This window comes from Phyllostomus hastatus, unplaced genomic scaffold (assembly GCF_019186645.2).
Source record: "Phyllostomus hastatus isolate PE091 unplaced genomic scaffold, TTU_PhHast_1.1 phas_scaffold_501, whole genome shotgun sequence".
NCBI lineage: Eukaryota > Metazoa > Chordata > Mammalia > Chiroptera > Phyllostomidae > Phyllostomus > Phyllostomus hastatus.
In genome coordinates, this window is record NW_025334033.1 from 50,155,197 (window position 1) to 50,177,023 (window position 21,827).

A 21,827-nucleotide genomic window follows, 5' to 3' on the forward strand; every position below is an offset into this window, starting at 1 on the left:
GCCTCATAAAGTAAGTTGGCAGCTTTCTCTCTTTCTAGTTTCTGAAACAACTTGTATAACAGAGAATATCTCTTCCTTGACAGCTTGGTAGAACTCGTAAAATTAGTCTTGGAGCTTTTGGGGAGGAGGATGAGGGTAAATCTCTGATTATTTTTTTAATGCTTTAAATAGTTATTGGCCTATTCACATTTTCTGATTTATCTTGTGACAGTTCTGGCATTTTTCTGTTTGTTTGTTTTGTAGAAAGGCATACTTTATCTAGCTTTTCAAACTTATTACCACATATTTGCCCTTTATTCATCGATCTCTTCCCCCTACTGTGTTTCCCACTGACTTCTTACTTTGTATTTCCTGTGTCTTCCTTGGGTTTGCAGTGATGCACTTTTTTCAACTATCTTGAATGCTCAGCTTATTTGTTTTCTATCTCTCACTCTTCTTTTCAAATAAATGTCCTTGAAGCTGTGTTTCCTTTTAAGGTTATATTTATTTCTCAAATTTTGACTTTTTATCTTTTATTATTTCACATTAATTTATAATATTTTTACCCCAAGGGTGATTTTTTAGTATGTCTTTACTATCTTTACTTTCTAGACATAATGTTATATGCTTTTAAAACTTTCCTTTTGTTTTTAGTTAGAGTATTCCCTCTTTTTATTAACGAACTGGAGCAATAGTTCAAAGGGTGTCTTCCTTTGCTCACCTTTAAAGTTACAAATAGCCCTGGCTGGTGTGGCTCAGTGGATCAAGCACTGGCCTGTGAACCAAAAGGTCACCAGTTCGATTCCCAGTCAGGGCACATGCCTGACTTGTGGGCCAGGTCCCCAGCTGGGGCCATGTGAGACGCAACCAATGTTTTTCTCCCTCTCTTCCCCTCTCTCTAAAAAAAAAAATAAGAAAAAAACTTTTAAAAAGTTATAAATTGAATTAAAGATATTATTGATTATAAGGTACAACATTATATTTTAAGAAAGAAAAATAAGTTGGAAGTAAACTATAACAAATAATTTCTTATCAGTTAGAATTTTTATTTTGTACTTATTGACAGAGTTTTTTTTTAAACATATTTAGGCATATAGACTTGACTTATGCTATGTCATCCTTTGCAAACATAAAAAAGAATCCATGCATATGAGATAAAATTGTTAATGTTTTTCTAAAACGTCACCACTGCCACCTGGCCACTGCAGTTGTAAATTGTTCCTGGTTGGAAGATGCATCCAAATTTCAAAGACGTTAAAATGTGAAAGAAGATGTAGATCTTAGAGTCAATGAAATGACATATTTTAAGTGTTGAAAGCTGCATATTTTTTGTAAACCAAGTGGGAGTTATCTACATGGGCATCACATCATGATTCCCTTAACTTCTCTGAAAGAATTGAATCAACAGATTACACCAATAAAGACAGCCTTTTTTTCCTTCTCTTTTTAAGGCAAAAGCAACAACAATCAAAGAAGCCCTAGCCAGATGGGTGAGTATGAGTTTTCACTTCTTTTAGAAACTATATAAGGAGAACTTTCAGATAAGTGTTAAATCTGACGATTCAGAAAAAGGGATCTTTGTAGTATTGGAACTATTTAGCTGTCTTGACTGTGGGGGTGGATACAATACAACTGTAAAGATGTATTGAACTTAATCCACCTGTACAAACACATTCACACTCATAAGTACAAATGAGTACAGACAAAATTGGGAAATCTGATGTAAATCAGTGGGTTGTATCAACATTAGTATTCTGGTTGTGATATACTTAGAAAATATTTGGCAGCATATACTGTTAATGAAATTTTAAATTGCGTACTTAGCACCAAAATTAATCTCTAAGGTTGAATTCAGTAGTAAATTACTGCAGAGAAAATAGTTTTGTCCACAGCTGTGTTGCAAAGAGAATATCTCCCAAAATTCTCGGTATTTTGGGGTTGTGGCCCAGACTGAATTACGTATAGAAACAGATGAGATGACAGGAGCAGTGGGTCGTACAGGTCTGAGTCTGAAATCTAAGGAAAGGTTGTTTTAGGACAAGGAGTTCTTCCCAGGCAAATGTCTGTGTTTGCCTAGGTTTATTAATCAATAGGCGCTTAAGGGATTTTAAATGTTACATAAATCATTTTCTTTCTTTCGTTTTGCCCCATCTGGTTGGGCCCTAACAGTGAATTGTCTTGGTTGGTCATATAGAAGCCTGCTCGTCAGAGTCAATAAGTAAAGGTCAATAAGTGAACTGTAAAGAATGCACAGAATCACTAAATTCTAATAGTTGTTTTGAAACAAAGATTGAAAAGCCTTATGAAATTCTAGCCTCCTTTAACTCCACATTACAATCAGGCATCACCTTCTTCCAAATTAATTTTTGTTACAGGAAGAGAAAGCCAGTCAGAAGCCATCTGAAGCCAAGGAGATAAAGCTTTATGCCCAGATCCCCCCTATAGAGAAGATGGATGCATCCTTGTCCATGCTTGCTAATTGCGAGTAAGTTCTCATCTTTATTCATCCTTCCAGTTGCCTAAACAATTAAAGAATGTGTTCCCCCACCATATTCCCAGATTTAAGGTACTCAATTTTTCACTAGCAGTTCTCAGGAGTGGGGAATGACTAGAAGATATACAGACTTGATCAGTAATTTACATTGTACAGTACTTGACTTTGCTGATTCAAGTAAAAAGATAAATAATTCCTCTTCAAGTGAAATCAGAAAGGATAGGATCAAGTGTTGGAGAGTTAACACAAATTTTTTATTTTGTAGATTTTATTTATTTATTTCTTAGAGAGGGGAAAGGAGGGAGAAAGAGAGGGAGAGAAACATCACTGTGTGGTTGCCTCTCGAGTGTCCCCAATTGGGGACCTGGCCTGCAACCCTGGCATGTGCCCTGACTGAGAATTGAACCCACGACCTCTTGATTCACAGGCCAGCAATCAACCACTGAGCCATACCAGCCAGGGCAAATTTCTTGGGTTTTAAGGAAGACTAAAAATGTGTAATTATGTTCCCTTTAAAAATGTTTTTATATAATTAAAGTATGTATAGAAAAATCTAGATAAATATATATGAACTATTAAAACAGTTATCTCTGGAGGAAAGGGGGGGTGATTAGGATTACATATGATTTCTTATAATACACATTTCTGAATAATTTAACACATGAGAAAATAAATATTTCCATACTTTCATATGTATAGTGCTGCTTTTCACAAAAAGGGATCATATAAAATGTGTCATTCTGCGAGGTGGTTTTAAAACTTAACTACGTATCATAGACAGCTTCTCAAGTTGGCCTCTGTAGCCCAGTCTCATTTCAGTGGCAGCATAGTATTCCTCAGTGATGGATGCTTATAGACATTTCCCCCTATTTTTTGCTATTGCAATAATACAATCAATAATCTAATTCATATAACTTTTGGTATTTGCATTAGTATTTCAATAGGATGTATTCCTAGAAATGAATTACTGGCTCAAAGAATACATGCATTAAAATATGTAATAGAACCCTGGCTGGTGTGGCTCAGCGGACTGAGAGCCGGCCTGTGAACTAAAGGGCTGCCACTTCGATTCCCGGTCAGGGCACATGCCTGGGTTGTGGGCCAGGTCCCCACTATGGGGTGCGCAAGTGGCAACCACACATTGATGTTTCTCTCTCTCCTCTTTCTCTTTCTCTTTCTCTTTCTCTTCCCCTCTGTGTAAAATAAATAAATGAAATCTTTCTAAAAAATTTAATAGATAACATCAGATTGCCCTCAAAAAGTTTTTTTCTTAATTTCTACTCGTTAATGGTATGTATTAACTTTTGTAACCAGAAAAAAACCATGAAGATTTCCAACACGGCATGGAATACATGCCATGTCTGAAGGGAAAGAAAGGATTCAGTGTCAAAAGGAAGTATGACTTAAATATCGTATCTTGAATGGGAACTGGAGAAATAATTTCTGACATACCATTTAACATTTTTTAATATTAACTCAAGTTTTTCTTTGTTCTTTCTAAGGAAGCTTTCACTGTCTACAAACTGCATTGAGAAGATTGCCAATCTGAATGGCTTAAGTAAGTGATCCACCATAACAGATGGTTCCTGGATTTTCTCATTATTGGAATAAACATTCCAGGCACACTACGTAATCCCAGAAGCTTGCATCTGTTTTAACTGTAATAATTGTCAGATGACAGAGTGAAATCTGAACATTTTAAAGAGATTTTAAAGCTTGGACAGGGTTAGAATTGAGATATCTTAAATTTAAGAAATCAGATTTTTAAAATATATTTGATCAGATTTGTCTTTTGTTTCATACTTGTTTTATTTATTTATTTTTAATATTTTATTTATTTATCTTTGGAGGGGAAGGGAAGGAGAGAGGGAGAGAAATATCAATGTATGGTTGCCTCTCGTGTGTCCCCTACTGGGAACTGGTCTGCAGCCCAGGCATATGCCCTGACTGGGAATCGAACCTTGATCCTTTGGTTCATAGGCCCACGCTCAACCCACTGAGCTACACCAGCCAGGGCAGTCATACTTGTTATATTTAAAATCTCATTTCTAACCATCCTTGTTTTTCCTGTGCACGAACAAATGTTAGTGACATTGCCACCTACCCAGGTGCTAAGGCCTCTGACTCCTGTGCTAGTTTCCTATGGTTACTGAAACTTGATGGCTTAAAACAGCAGAAATTTATTCCCTCATAGTTCTGGAAGTCAGAAGTCTGAAATCAGTTTCACTGGCCAAAATCAGGGTTTTTGACGGAGCCACCCTCCCACTAGAGGCTTTAGGGGAGAATCTGTTCCTTGCCTTTTCTGGATTCTGATGGCTGCCACGTTCCTTGGCTTGTGACTACATCACTCCAGTCTCTGCCTCTGTGGTCATATTGCCTTCTCTTTTGTCTGTGTCAGCTCTTTCTCTTTTGAGGATACATGTGACTGCATTTATGGAACACCTGGACAATTGAGGATACTCTCCCCCCTATCTTCAGATTCCTAACTTATTCACATCTGCAAAGTACTTATTCCCCATAGAAGGCAACATTCACAGGTTCCAGGGGTTAGGATATAGGTGTCTTTTGGTGAGCCATAATTTCTCCTACCACATTCTCCCTTTACTTCCCTCAAGCCCTACATCCAAGTTCATCACTAAGTCTTATTAACTCTACTCTTTGAAAGAGCTCTCAAATAATAATGTTGCTTTTTTAAAAAGTTTTTATTTTTTTTATTTTAGAAAGGGGGGAAGAAAGAGAGAGAGAAACACTGATTGGTTGCCTGCCATAGGGGATCGAGTCGATCCAGATATGTGCCCTAAATGGGAATGGAACCATCGATGATTTGGTATAGGAGACAATGCCCCAACCAACTGAGCCACACCATCTAGGGCAACATGTTGCTTTTTTATAAATTCCAGGAGCTAGAGTTTTAATTTAGACTCTAACCATCCCCCTTAAATGGTGTTTAACAAACTTTGTTTTTTACTTAAACATTTGTTATTGTATTTCTTTCCAAAACAATTTTTAAAGATTTTGTTTACTTTTAGACAGAGGGGAAAGGAGGGAGAAAAAGAGGAAGAGAAACATCAGTGTGTGGTTGTCTCTTGAGCACCCCCTACTGGGAACCTGGCCCACAACCCAGGCATGTGCCCTGACTGGGAATTGAATCAGTGACCCTCTGGTTCGCAGGCTGGCACTCAATCCACTGAGCCACATCAGCCAGGGCTTTTTACCCCCCAAATTTTTTTTATTATTTATTTTTAGAGAGAAGGGAAGGGAGGGAAAAAGAGAGAGAAACATTGATGTGTGAGAGACATCTGGTTGCCTCTCACATGCCCCCAATTGGGGACCTGGCCCGAAACTCAGGCATGTGCCCTGACTGGGAATTGAACCAGTGACTCTTTGGTTCACAGGATGACACCCAGCCCATTGAACCACACCAGTAAGGGCTTTCAAATGTTTTTGACTACTTTTCACAGTAAGAAATATATTTGAACTTATGAGTCAGTACATATATGTATTCATATGAATATACAGATCAAATATACACATAGACATATGAATTGGAATCAAGTTGCTAAACAACATTTACCTTTATAGCATAGGTTCTAGTATAAATTTTTAAAAATTGATTTTGTTTAAATGTTTTTCACAACCCACTAAGTTGATTTCACACATACATTGAAAAACACTGCCTTACGACCTTTGTAATGGCCTCCTAGTTGATCTCCGTTTCTTTCTGCTCTTCAGTTGACCTTCAGCACTGACACCAGAGTTTTCTTTCTAAACATATTATTCTCATTCTCATTTCTCCAGATCAGAGACCTCAATGGCACCCCTTGGCCTGGTAAAGACCACCTGCCCTAACGTTGCATTCAGAGCCGTCTCAAAGCTTGCACCACGCTGTTCACACCACAGCACGTCATTCTTTTTTATGACACTGCGCTTGTCAATTGCAGTGCTTTTCATTGAGAACAGCCCGTTCCTCTAACAGGAAAATCCTTCAAAAAACAAAATTAAGATTAATAATGCCAAGTTTAAATGTCACTTCTCTCTCTAAAGACTTCTCTAATCTCCATCATCATACTTAATCGTTCTTTGCAAACATTTAAATAGACTTATTTTGGATTATAATAATAATGACCTACTTCATAACTATTATGAATAATAAATGAGTTAGTGTATATAAAAGACTTAGAATAGTGCTTGGTACATATAAATGCTCGTGTTTAAAGTAGGCGAGGACTATGTTCTGTCTCTTTAGATAATGAACTCCTTCGGAGCAAGCATTACATTTTATTAACCTATTTATCTTCTATTCCAAATTTCCATCTTCCCCAGTACCTTATATAGTACTGGAGAGGAAATGTTTTCCTTTAAAGCTGTGCATAAGATGACTCAATCTATTCCAATTTTTCAGTGACTCATTAGAAAATGTGAGATGTTTCATTTCACTCTTTCCTTTTTCTGTAACTGTAGTAACTTTCTTAAAAGAGACCAAATTGATAACATTTATCAATATAGATGACATGCTTTTCTTTTCACAAGAACATGACTATGGCAATAGTGAAAATGGATAACCTATGTAGGGTAACTGTAATAACTTTCTTAAAAGAGACAAAATTGATAACATTTATCAATATAGATGACATGCTTTTCTTTTCACAAGAACATGACTATGGCAATAGTGAAAATGGATAACCTATGTAGGGCAGGCATTGCGTTTTAGCTCGTATTCTAACTTCGTTCAATTGGTAATGACTCTCGGGAAAGTTGTATTAAAAAGAGTTCCCAAAATTCAGTGGAAGAGTACTTTGATCAATGATTGATGTCTGACATAGGCATGGAATAAGAGAGTATAGGCATTTGTATCATGCATTTGCTATACTTGCTTCATCTCATCTTAGTTCTGCTTGTAACAAATGGTACTTCTGCAACCTGTGACCAGGAAGCAAAAAGAAACCAGCTCGTCCACGTGAAGGACTGAATATATGACCCTGGCTGCCGCCCAGCCCTTTCCCTTCACGAGCACTGTAGTCTCGCCTGCTGCGCCACGGTGCGAGGACCTGAAATACAGAGGCATTACTGTTCAACAAGAGCTTTGTAAGGCAGAATGACCCGATGGCAATTTCTATTTATGGTACCAAAACTGCGACTGGAAGACTGCATAATGTCACTATGTTCAAAACTGTGACTAAAAAGCTGTACAATGTGAATAGTAATAATCTCATGTTAAAGATTAGAACATAAATTTTGTTGCCTTGTATCTTTGGCAAAATACTCCTTCCATTTGCTAAATAAATAAATAAACTTTAAGACACTTTTTTCATTTTCATCAGGAACTTGTTAAAGAAAAAGTGTTTTCCTCTCTGGCCAGGTAGCTCAATTGGTTAGAGAGTCATCCTGATACGCCAAGGTTGCAGGTTAGATCATGAGTCGGTCACATACAAGAAGCAACATCTCCAGTCAGGGCATGTACCAGAATCAGCCAATGAATGCATAAATACATTTGACAAACCGATGTTTCCCTTTCTCTCTCCTCTCTCTAAAATAATTAATTAAAAAAAAAATAAAATAAATAAAACCCTGGCTAGTGTGGCTCAGTGGGTTGAGTGCCGGCTTGTGAAAAGGTCACTGGTTCCATTCCCGGTCAGGGCGCACGCCAGGGTTTTGGGCCAGGTCCCCAATAGCGGGCGCATGAGAGGGAACCATGCGTTGATGTTTCTCTTCCTCTCTTTCTCCCTCCCCCTCTAAAAATAAATCAATAAAATCTTAAAAAAAAAAAAAGAAAAATTAAATAAATTCCTTAAAAGAAAAACTGTTTTCCTTATAGTGGTGCTCTACTTATACAACATATAAACTATGGAAAATATATCATTGTATTATGTTAGAACATTTAATCTATTAACTTTGATATTATAATTTATTTCCCTATATAGCAATAAATAAAATCTTTTTAGTCTTTTGATACCAGTTTCATGTTCACTTTTTAAAAGGAGTTTTTACACATTAAGTTAAATACTTAGATCTTTGAAAGGTGGCATATATTTGTTATCTCCAATTTCTGAGGTCATTTATCAGTCCCCATCTTAGTTGACCTATGAGTGTATTTTGACGGATGATTTCTTTCCTCTTTGAGACAATTTCAGCATTTGGCTTCTTGGACACTGTACCCTCCAGATTTCTTCCTGCTTTTCTGGCTACTTCTTCCCAGTCGCATGTCCCTAACTTTTAAATGTTGGAGTACCCCAGGATTCAATTTTTGGGTCTCTTTTTTATCTTCCCCGACTCCCTAGTCTGATTATCTCTTCCAAATCATGGCTTTACCATCTATATGCTGATGGCTTCCAAAGTTATATCTCTGCCCAGGTGTCTCCTCTGACCTCCAGATTTACATATCCAGTTGCCTGATATTTCCCTTAGATGCCTAGTAGACATCTCAGACTTCACATGTTCAAAAGTCCTAAAAGTCCTTCCACAGCCCCAGCTAAACCAGCTTCTTATCTATCTCTCTCAGTGACTAGTCCATTCTTCAGTTGCTTAGGCCAAACTCTGGTAATTTCCTGACTTCTCCTCATACATCCTCTATAAAAGGCCTATTTCTAATTTCATCGATTATTCTCCTCTTGTTCTCTCAGCTAGCTTCTTGTGTTTTGTGAAGACTTCAAATGTGGTCCTGTCTCATAGCCTTTACGCTTGAAGTTCTGCTTGTCTGTTAATGTCCTCCTTCCATCTGTTCTCATGACTCGCTGCCTTACTTCTTTTGAGTCTTTACTTAGAAGTCATCATCTACCTAAAATGTCAGCTGTTCCCAGTCCTTTGACATTTCATTTCTTTTATCTGCTTTTCTTCTCTTTCACACTCATCACTATCTAATATACTTATTTATTTTGTTTACCAGCTGTCAAATGATAGTTCTATGACAGTAGGATTGTTAGCTGTATTGTTCACTGTTATAGTGCAAGTGCTTAGTGCTATTCCTGGCATACAGTTGATACTCAATAATTATGTGTTGAATGAATAATTTTTTGAATAAGCATTTTATCTTGCATGAAGTAGGAAAAAATGGTCATTTTTCCATATGAAGAAACTTTGAAAAATTATTATGTGATTTTCTTAAATATTTAATTTTCCCACATTTATAGTTATATAGATTTATTAGTTTGCTAGGGCTGCCATAACAAATCCCACAACAGGAATTTATTTTCTCTGCTGTGGAGGCTAGAAGTCTGAGATCAAAGTGTCGGCAGGAGTGATTTCTCCTGGGGCCTCTCTCCTTGGCTTGTGGATGGCCGTCTTTCCCTTCGTCTTCACATGGTCTTTCCTGTGTTTCTGTCTGTGTCCTGTCTCCTTTTGTAAGGGTACCAGTCACACTGGATTTTACCTAAAACAATCTAATTTTATCTTAATTATCTCTTTAAAGGCCCTGTTTCCAAATAGCATCACATTTTGAGGGACTGGGGTTTAGAATTTCAACATATGAATTTGGGGGGGACCCAATCCTGCCCATAACATGGAGTCCTGTTTCAATAGTTAAATCATTTTGCATAGATTAGATCACTTTTGAAATTCCTTGTTCTGAAAGTTAAATGTGCCCTGACCTCTGTGGTTCAGCTCCCGGCCAGGACACACACCTGGGTTGCAGATTTGGTCCCCGGTCAGGGTGCACATGAGAAGCAACCGATCAGTGTTTCTCTCTCATATTAATGTTTCTCTCCCTCTCTTCCTCCCTGCCTTCCTCTCGCTCTAAAAATAAATAAATAAAATATTTTTAAAAAGTTAAATGTTTCTCATAAGAGAATTTGAAATAATTATTAAATAAATTAAAACCAACATTTATGTAACTATACATGTCTGATACAGACACAAACACCACTTATTGTGTACTTGCCATGGATAAAGCATTAGGCTGAATGTTTTAGACAATTGTCTCAATTCTTATATGCTTATAAAATAGATATTATAGCCCTGGCTGGCATAGCTCAGTGGATTGAGCGTGGGGTGTGAACCAAAGCGCCGCTGGTTCGATTCCCAGTCAGGGCACATGCCTGGGTTGCGGTCCAGGTCCCCAGTGGGGGTCACATAAGAGGCAGCCACACACTGATGTTTCCCTCTCTCTCTTTCTCCCTCCCTTCCCCTCTCTAAAAATAAATAAAATCTAAAAAAATAGATATTATATTTCCTCATATTACATGTGATGAAACTAAGACTCAAAGAGGTTTGATCATTTCTCTTGAAATTTGGGATTAGAGCTCAGTTAATTGGTGATTTATGGGTGTTACAGAACAATGCCACCCAATAGAACTGTCTGCACTGTCCCAAAACAGTTGCTACTACCCATATACAGCTATTAAAACTCTTGATGTGAGGCTAGTGTGACTGAGAAACTGAATTTTAATTGTTTCATGTTAATTAAGTTAACTAGCCATGTGGCTAGTAGCTACTGTATCGGACAGTATAGTTACAGAAGTTTAAGTTGTGGAACCTAAATGTATAACTTATACATAAGTAATCACGGTACTTTTTTAGAACAGAAATTAGATTTTCTGTGTTTTACTAGAAATCTTTTTTTAATTTTAAAAAGTAATACATGCTCATGGTTTTATGCAAATAGTTGAGTTTACAATGAAAAACGTCTTCCTCTCACCGTGCACTCTCAGTTCCTCCCGCAAAGCAACCGCTGTTTCTTCTTTCTCTCTTCCAGAAATAGCCTGTCCATACGCAAATAGAAACATCCTCGTAAAAAATACAAATAGGCATCTTTTAAACCAAATCACAATCTAATTTTTAAAAAGATTGAAGGCAAAAGATTTTTAAAATATTAATTCATTTGATTTCACTTCTAATCCTTTGTGGAGTGGGGTATACTATACATAAATATACTTGTTTTCGAGTCTGAGTCCTCGTACTATAAGAAATGTGAAATGTATATATATGCTCTCAAATCTGAAGTTCATATTTTCTTTGCTCTTGTTTATCCCTCTAATATTTTCACTAGCTATCAGTTTAAGGCCATGCATCCCAAATAGCTAATAATTTTTAAATTTAATATTGGCATGATGTGAAATTATACTTGTAGTGTTCACCTTAGATGATAGGTCAGTGAGTGTTATTTCCTACTTGATGACCACTTTTTATTAATATAGCCGTTCTGACTCATTATATAAGAATCTTTATATAAAATTTATTAAAACCTTATTATTCTATATTTATAATTATGTAATATGATTCTCATAAACAAAAAATTGCTTTTTTTCCACTACAGAAAACTTGAGGATATTGTCTTTAGGAAGAAACAACATAAAGAACTTAAATGGACTGGTAGGTTGCTATTTATTACTTTAAAAAAGCATACACTTTTTTCTTAGTATAAAAATAATACTTGTCCATTGCAGAAACTTTACGAAGTAGAAAAGCAATGATTAAAAATATCTATAAGCCACTGACAATTTAAATACTGCTAACATTTTGACTGACATCTTCCTTGCCTTTTTTCCTATTCTTCAATGGATATGTAGAGAATGAAATCATACTATACTTAGTGTTTTGCATCTTTTTTACTTATTATATGGAGATTGTTTTTCCATGTCATTCACTCATTCAACAAATTAATTCAATAATGTTTCCTAAATGTCTACTTTAAGCCAGGTACTGCTGTTCTAGGCACTAGAGACAGAGCAGAATGAGTATAAAACAAAGTGTTTGCTGTTTAGAACTTACATGACAGTGGAGGCAGGCAGACTAGAACATAACTGTATAACACATAAGGTGGTGATGAATGCGGTGGAGAAAAATGAGGCATGTAAGAGAGCACAGAGTGATGGGAAGTTCTCTCTGGAAGAGAGGATGTGAACTGCGGAGCTGACCAAGGGATGAGTAATTGAGGCTGAGGTGAGACAGCAAGTGCAAGTGTCCTGAAACTGACACTGAGAGCAAAAGAGTTGAATGAGAGAGGGAGAATTATCCTCAGTGAGGCTGGCAAGGAAGCCAGGAACCAGGAGGTCACACTGAGCATTATAGATCATAAGATTTTAGATTTTTTTCCAATTGGTTTGCAAAACTATTGGAAGTTTTTGATCAGTGGATGTGACTTAAGTTTTTTAAATAATTTTCAACCAATACCCCTTTTTAATGACAGTATAATAATATATTTTATTGATGTACCATAATTTATTAAATTCAGTTATTTATTGCCCTGGCCAGGTAGCTCAGTTCGTTAGAGCCTTGTCCCGATACACCAAGTTTGCAGGTTCGATCCCCAGTCAAGGCACATACAAGAATCATACAATGAGTAAATAAATAAGTAGAGCAACAAATTGATGTTTCTCTCTTTCTCTCTCCCTTCCTCCTTCCCTCTCTCTAAAATCAATAAATCAATAAATAATTATAATAAATAAATAAATCAGTTACTTATTCATTATTTTCAGTTTGGAGTTATAATCTATACTGTTATGAATCTCCTTTTAGCTATATTATTGCACACATCTATGAATAATTCCTTGAAATGGAATTGCTGGGTCAAAAGGTATGAATTAAAGGCTTTTATGACATTTCATCTAATTGGCATTTGGTAAGTTTGTAACAATTTATACTCCCACCTGTAATGTATGAGGGTTTCCATTTCCCCTTACCAAACTTGGAAATTTAAAACTTCTTATAGTTTTTTACAGTGGAGTGGACCATATATTTTTATTTATATATTTACTGGCCATTTGAATTTTCTTGCAAAGAAGCTGAAATGAAATAATATTGTAATACTAGGAAATTTCAGGAAAGATGAAGCTGATTTCTTTTTCTTGTACCTGTTCCCAAAAAGACAATACTTTTTTAAAAGTATGGAATGTTTTTTGTAAAAGTATTGAAAGTCTTTCATAAACATTCTGAAATTTTTTATGACTCTGGCCTCCTTCTCCACTTCCCATTAAGTCCAGCTGTGCTTGATAAGAGCCAGTGGGCTTGGAACTGCGGGGCTTCCCAACAAGGACATCCCAAGGTGAGACGGGCTGAAGTGACCATCCCCCATTACAGGAGGAGCTGTAATGCCTAAATAGGGGTCAGTGTTCAGAGAAGCAATTTTGGAATTATCTTGAATGATCTGAATAATATTCCCATTTCTACATGTCTATTTATGTAATGTTTTACTGATGAATTTATAAAATGCTCGGAGATTCTTTTTTTTATATATAATTATTTTTAATCCTCACCCGAGGACATTTTTTCATTGCTTTTTAGAGAAAGAGGAAGGGAGAGAGAAATACTGATGCAAGACAGAAGTATCGGTTGGTTGCCTCCCGTAAGTGCCCAGAATGGGGATCGTAGGTGCCCGGACTGGGGATTTAACCCACAGCCTAGGTATGTGCCCTGACCAGAAATTAAACCCACAACTTTTTCGTTACAGGATGACGTTCCAACCAACTGACACACGGGTCAGGGCAAAATGCTTAGAAATTCTTAGAGATTACATTTTTAAATAAAGGAAGTTTTCCCCTCCAAAATGATAACCAATAGATGAATTGTTTGCTTTCTAGTTGGCTATGATGAGTAAATATTTAATGATCTATAAAAAAATGTTTTTGGTGTTCTAAATGATTGGTATATTTAAAGATACTTTGCTTTCTCTACATTCTCTGAGCATAGATGGTAAAAAATGTCAAATATAGGGACAGTATTCATAATATATAAAATATTAAATTATAGTACAAAAAATAAGAATTTATTATACTTCAGACTAACTATGATTTTGAATTATTTATAAGGGAAGGATTTTTAAATGAATGTATCCCAGAATCTTTAGGATCAATTTGATAGGGAGGCTTAATATCTGTTCAGATATTTTCAGAATTCCAGATTCTCAAGTATTGCTATAGTATGTAATTTCTCCCATGAAATGTAATATATACCTAGAAACCACACAGAAATTATAAATATAGGATTAAAGACACGTATGGAGGTATCGTCTAGCTGCACCATCACTTGCTTAGATCTCTTCACTTTCTGTACACTATCAATAACACCCAACCTTTGGTGTTCTTTCCAGAATGTGTGTATGTGTGTATATACATACATCATACATACACCAAAAACAACACTTTACCAGTCCAAAAGCTTTACTACTTATGCACAAACTAAAGAAAAATCAGCTTAGAAATACAAATGCTGGGCTTCAAATAGGTTCACATACTAACTGATTTATTCATCTAGACACACTAGTCTTATAGCATGATTTAAACAGCTGCCTCAGTAAATTACACATGACCACTCTAATCTGTGAAACATGAAATGTTAAACTGAATGAAAGGTGTCTATTTAAAACTACTGGAAAACTAATTATTAAGGTACATTATAAACCCATTTGTATGGATGATCTGGCCTTAGCCTTTCTTTCGGATCTCATTTTGTATTACTCTTCGTCCTAGCTGGTGATCTGCAGCCACTGGCCCTCTTTCTCTCCTGGAACATGCCAAGTCTATTCCCACCTGAGGCCCTTGGCACTTGCTGTTTCTTCTGCCTAAAAACCTCTTTGTTACTCTGAACTTCCACATTACTGGCTCCTCACTTCAGCTCAGATGTCACCTCCTCAAAAGTGACCCAACTACCCTATATCTGATGTAGCTCCCTAGGCGACCACTCTGCATCTACATCTATATTTATGTACATCTGTATGTCTATGTATATCTACATCTATCAATATCTATTTCGACTATCTTATTACTATCTGAAGTTTTTATCGGTTTGTTCTCCCACTTGCTTGCCCACCCTCTGTCTCTCTCTGTTGCACACACAAATCCTAATGAGCAGGTCAGTTTTGTTCATCAGCATCTGCATCAGTGCTTGATACATGTAGTGGGCATTCTATAAATATTTATTGAGTGACTCAGTATATTTTATTACTAATTATAAAAACTATTAGGTTAGCCCTGGCTGGGGGCTCAGTTGTTTGGAATGTCATTCTGTGTACCAAAAGTTGTTCAGTTCCTGTCAGGGCACATGCCTGAGTTGCTGGTTCAATCCCCGACTGGGTGCCTAGGGGAGGCTTGATTTTCCCTCTCACATCGATGTTCCTCTCTCTCTCTTTCTAAAATCAATGGGCATATCCTCGGATGAGGATGAAAAAAATAACTACTAGGTTAAAATTTTAATTCTAAGAGTTATATATGTTAATTGTAAAAAAACAAATCAAGCAAATTCATAAATATATGAAATACACTGTGAAAGTCTTTTTTCTCCCTTCCACTTCACTGACTCCATGAGTAACAGAAATAATATTGTTTTGTATATTTTAATATTTTTTCTGTGCAAATACAAATAGATATCTGTGTATATGTATAAACACATGTGTGTTATATATGTTTGTGTTATGGTATACAAGGTTAATATATGTTTTCTTATTTTTCACTCAATAAAGGGTAGGCAAAAGTAGGTTGATAATAATAATAATAAATAAATAAATAAATAATAATACAAGAATAAACTCTTGTGTTTCACATACTCACAACTGTAAACCTACTTGTGCCTACCTCTGTGTATCAGTAATATTTTTTTATGTCAAAACAAGCAGATTTAATGCATTCTTTGAAAATAGCTGTACAGTTTTCCCTACTATCAACATACAAGTTTGACCCATGATAGCATGTATCAGAACCTCTTTCCTTTTTAAGGATGAATAAGCTGTGTGTATGTGCTGTATTTCATTAATTCCTTCATCCACTGACGACACTTGGGTTGCCTGCACCTTTTGGCTATTGTAATAATGCCGCTCTGAACATGGCTATAAATATCTCTTTGAAACTCTTTTTTTCATTCTTTAGGTTATATACCTGGAACTGGGATTTCTGTAACATATATTTTTAATTTTTGGAGGAACTGTTCCATAGCCCCTGCACCATTTTACATTCCCACCAACAGCGCACAAGGGTTCCAGCTTCTCCACATCCTCCACTGTCTGTCTGATAGTAGCCATCATCCTAATGAGTGTGAGGCAGTCTCTCAATGTACCAGCCTCCTCATTTTACAGAGTAAGAAACTAAGGAGAAATTATTTGTTCACTTGCAGAAAGCAAACCAATTTGCTAAATGCCTGTTCACTCACTATCCAGTTCACCAAAGGGCCAGTTTATTGAATGACAGGTTTCACTGACTTGATTTACACAAACTTAGCCAGGTTTTACTGATTGACATTTACCAGATTGCTTCACCAAAATCGTTTTTAAAAGTATTGTCTTTATTACCTAGTTATAAATACATAGAAAATTATGTTGCTTAGACTGGTTTCAACACATTTTAAAATTATCTTTAAGGTTTTGTTTTGTGTTCATGTTAAGGCAGCTGTTTCATCCAGCTGTGGGATTTGTCAGCCCATCTTTATAGAATGTCAGTTTCATATTTTAGGCACTAATCACTTCTCAACTTATTAAAACACATAAAAATAGTAATCTAATTGAGCTGGTTAGCAAATCGTTATCTTTAGGGAAGTACAAAAGACAGTGGGATAGATTTAAAATGTACTGAAAGACATAACTGTACTCTGGGCATTCAAAATTGATATAACATTTGTAAGTCAATATGTATAAGAAATTCTTGTCCCACAAAATCCTATTCTCAAGTAAAGAAAAGTCACCAAATGCAGTGAAACTTGGTTATGGCAAAAGAACTGCATCCAAATGGCTGAAAGCTAAACTGAAACAAAATAAACACTTTAGTGAGCTAATGAAGCATTACCGACATCTTCAAAGTTATCCTATTTAAAACAATTTCTATCCTATCAAAAACAAATTACTATACTTTGTGAAGGAGTTCCAGCCAAGATGGAGGCATAGGTAGAAATATTTCACTTCTTTTTTTTTTTTTTTAAGATTTTATTTATTTTTAGGGAGGGAAGGGAGGGGGAGAGAGAGAGAGAGAAACATCAATGTGCGGTTGCTGGGGGTTATGGCCTGCAACCCAGGAATGTACCCTAGCTGGGAATCGAACCTGGGACACTTTGGTTCCCAGCCCGCGCTCAATCCACTGAGCTACGCCAGCCAGGGAAATATTTCACTTCTTCACACAACCAAAAGAGGGATAACAACAAATTTAAAAACAATAAACAACCAGAGCTGCCAGAAAATCAAACTGTACAAAATTCCAACAACCAAGGAGTTTAAGAAACATTCATCCAGACTGGTAGGAGGGGCAGAGACTGGCAGCCAGAGCAGAGAGGACCCCTGACAAGGTGACAGACCACGTGGGTGAGGCGGGGTTGGCTGACTGGGAAACTAAAGATTCAAAACCTCTAGCTGTAAAATATTATGGGATTGTGAAGATGGGAGAAACTCCCAGTCTCACAGGAGAGTTCATTGGAAAGTGGGGCTAGAGTGGAGCGAGTAGCATTGTTCCATCTGTGACCCCTCCCCCACAGACAGCGCCACAACACAGCAAAGAGAGTTGTACCACCCTGATGAACACCTAAGGCTCTGCCCCTTACACCATAACAGGTGTGCCAAGACAAAGAAATATGGCCCAAATGAAAGAACAGATCAAAGCTCCAGAAAAAGAGCTAAGCGACAAGGAGATATACAAACTATCTGGTGCAGAGTTCAAAACACTGGTAATCAGGATGCTCACAGACTTGATTGAGTATGGTCACAAAATGAAGGAAGAAATGAAGGCTATACAAAATGAAATAAAAGAAAATATACAGGGAGCCAACAGTAAAGGGAAGGAAACTGGAATTCAAATCAATGATTTGGAACAAAAGGAAGAAGTAAACATCCAACCAGGACAGAATGAAGAAACAAGAATTTTTTAAAAAATGAGAGGCTGAGGAACCTCCAGGGCATCTTTAAACATACCAACATCCGAATCATAGGGGTGACAGAAGGAGAAGAGGAAGAGCAACAAATTGAAAACTTATTTGAACATAATGAAGATGAACTTCCCCAATCTGGCAAAAGAAATAGATGTCCAGGAAGCCCAGAGAGTTCCAAAGAAGTTGGACCCAAGGAGGGACACAGTAAGGCACATCATAATTAAGTTACCCAAGATTAAAGATAATGAGAGAATCTTAAAAGCAGCAAGAAGAAAGGAGAGCATTATCTATACAGGAGTTCCCATAAGACCATTAGCTGATTTCTCAAAAGAAACCTTACAGGCAAGATGGGGCTGGAAAGAAGTATTTGAAGTCATGAAAGGCAAGGACCTACATCCAAGATGACTCTATCCACCAAAGCTTTCATTTAGAATGGAAGGGCAGATAAAGTGCTCCCCAGATAAGGTCAAAGTTAAAAGAGTTCATCATTACCAAGCCCTTATTATATGAAATATTAAAGGGACTTATCTAAGAAATAGAAGAAGATCAAAACCTATGAACAGTAAAATGACAACAAACTCACAACTATCAAAAACTGAACCTAAAATACAAAAACTAAGCAAATGAGAACAGGAACAGAATCACAGAAATGGAGATCACATGGAGGGGATTCTGTGGAGAGGGAAAGGGAGACAATTTTGGGGAAGTACAGGGAATGAGGAGCATAGCTGGTAGGCATGAAATAGACAGGGGAGATTAAGAATAGTACAGGAAATAGACAAGCCAAAGAATTTATGTGTACAATCCATGGACATGAACTAAGGGGAGTGGGGAATGCTGGAGGGTAGGGAGGTGCAGGGTGGAGGGGGAATAAAGAAGGGGGGAAAATGGGACAACTGTAATAGCATAATCAATGAAATATGCTTAAAATTAAAATTTACTATAATTTGTAACTAATTAAACAGTTTTTTTTGTAAATCAGTAAAAGAGTAAATTCAGCAAATTCTATTTGGGGACTTGCTCAAATTGTGTGTATGAAAGTTGACCAAGAGTCCTTATCTGCACATGGAAAAGCAACAGTAAATAAGTGGCAGAACCCAGACTGAACCTAAATTTTCTTATCAGTATTTAATTGGTATTTTTCCTGCTACCTCACACTTTCTAAATTGGACATGTGGGTGCAGATGCAGTGCAATTAAAATGCATGCAATAAAGTTTACATTATATGAAAGCTTATTCCCCTCTTCTGAAAGACATATGCTACACTAATTAGGTCACTTCAGGGGAGAAGATATCAGAATATTAGCTGAGGGGGGTTGGTTAAATTGCAAAGTTCTATGTGTGCCAGAGTGGATAGGTTTAAAAGCTTCTTTTACTCTAAAACTGTTACCTCTTCTACTTAGAAAGTTGAAACTGAGCTGAATTGTGGGAGTTGGGATGACACACAAGACTAACTCAGGCCACTTCTGTCTCAGTTTCTCCCCTTGGGTCCACCAGTGTGGACACTGCATGCATTAGGGATCTTTATCCAGGCTACAGGTATTCTCTCTGGAGTTTCTGAAGGGACAGTTGCTCACTAGGAGTAGGTGTGGGCTCCACATTCTAGACATTACTGTGTGGTTGAAGGTAAATTCTTTCTGGTTAAGAGAGGACTGAACATCTAATGGATCCTGTCTAGTATATTTTTAAAACATTTTTTTAAAAAGAATTACTACATTTTGTCTTATGTCTATAAAAGAAGAAAGTCTTTGGACCACTATTGATTATATATATCAGTTAAGAGTCAGCATGGTGTAATATTTTTACTGTAATGGGAAGACTTTATGTTTTAAATTGAAATTTAAAAAATATTTTATTGACTTATTTTTAGAGAGAAGGGAAAGGAGAGAGGGAAACATCAATGTGTGGTTGCCTCTCACACACCCCCAACTGAGGACCTGGCCTGCAACCCAGGCATGTGCCCTGACTGAGAATCGAACCAGTGACCCTTTGGTCTGCAGGCTGGTACTCAATCCACTGAACCACACCAGCCAGGGGTTAAACTGAAATTTATACATTAAAAAATAAGATGAATTAATGGATAGCTAGTTGGATGGAAGACGGACAAATATTTGATAGGAAAGGGATAGTAAAATGTTAATGGTAGAATCTGGGTAGTGAATATATATATGGGAATTTACTTTAAAATTCTTTCAACTTTTTTTATGTTTGAAAGTTTCCATAATAAATATTTAGACCCAGCTCTACTATTTTGTAGCATTGTGATCTTAGAAAAAGTTCATAAGTTCTCTATAGTAGAAATCAAATAACCTGCTTTGCCTATCTTAATTGTTATAAGGATAAAATAATAAAATATACAGGGAAGGAATTTGAAAACTATACTGTTCAATAGAAGTGATGAAATAGTGCTATTGTTTCCCCTTTTGGTGATTTCAGTACCTATTCTTAGTTCAGATCAGTTTGAAGAAAGGAACAGAATGTTCTACTTGGCTTTCTTAACGACAAAAAACTCCCACGCAGCCTTCAGCTTTCTTGCCAGGGGACAGGTGGGTCTCAGTTCTCTCTGAAGACCATTGTCTTTATGTTTATAAGGAGGAAAAAAAGCTTAAAAATAAGCATGTATATCAAGTTATTTCTTTTTCAGGAAGCAGTAGGGGACACATTAGAAGAACTGTGGATCTCCTACAATTTTATTGAGAAGTTGAAAGGTATCCATGTAATGAAGAAACTGAAGATTCTCTACATGTCCAATAACCTGGTGAAAGACTGGGGTAAGCTGAGGTTGGCTCTTTGCTAACCTCTCCCTGCTATTTGTAGAAAAGAGCCCAGCGGGGCACAAGATGCAAAATAAAGACATTTATTTCTAAGCACAGAGGGAAGTACTCATACCTGTGGGAGTTCCTGTATTTCAGCTAAATGCTTGACATTTACATTTAAGTATTTATGTAGAATGATTTTAATTGAGTAGATCCTGGTCCTATTAATTATGAAAAGATTAATTGTCCAAAGGCTGGAAAAAGTTGGTTTAAATTTAATAATTCTTGTGTGGAAGACTTATTTGACATTTATATTGCTTTGCTTTTTCATTGTACATTATTCACACAGCATGTACTAAAGCCTTTTTCTGTGCCTATAACTACATACCAGATTCTTGATATACACAGTTGTGTAGGACACTATGCCTGCCCTCAAGGAATTCACAGCTTAGTGGGGAAGGTTAGTTTATAAGCTAATAATTGTAAAAATGTGTGATAAATTCTGCAGTGGAGGCTCCAATGAGTTGCTTTAAGAATTCGAAGAGGAGGGAGGGAATGGGTGGAGACAGGTTAGCTTAGCCCCTGCTATTACAGTACAGAGCTTAGGGAAGACCTGTCACTGGGGAACAGTTTGCTGTTCTTTTTGATTGTAAATCTCACTTCCTCCTCTCACCCTATCTAAGGATAAAGGTAGCACAAAGGTGGAAGAGGAATGTCTTCTTTTTCCCTTCCTTTCTGTCATGTTTTCAGAGAATCACCCCATGTGGTCTAACTTCCCCTACTTCCTTCAAAAACTTAAACAAGTTGTTCTGAATAGTTGCAAACAGTAA

The 21,827-nt window shown here is 36.7% G+C and overlaps 1 protein-coding gene across 1 annotated transcript in view; it reads left to right on the forward strand.

Annotated features, from left to right (window-relative positions):
- Positions 1 to 21,827, forward strand: part of DNAL1 (dynein axonemal light chain 1) — a 37,939-nt gene that overhangs the window by 3,782 nt on the left and 12,330 nt on the right. Inside the window, exons 2-6 of the mRNA XM_045822965.1 lie at positions 1,431 to 1,469; positions 2,355 to 2,464; positions 3,976 to 4,031; positions 11,721 to 11,776; positions 20,886 to 21,012. Coding sequence (XP_045678921.1) covers positions 1,431 to 1,469; positions 2,355 to 2,464; positions 3,976 to 4,031; positions 11,721 to 11,776; positions 20,886 to 21,012 — 388 coding nt within the window. The remainder of the gene's footprint in view (positions 1 to 1,430; positions 1,470 to 2,354; positions 2,465 to 3,975; positions 4,032 to 11,720; positions 11,777 to 20,885; positions 21,013 to 21,827) is intronic.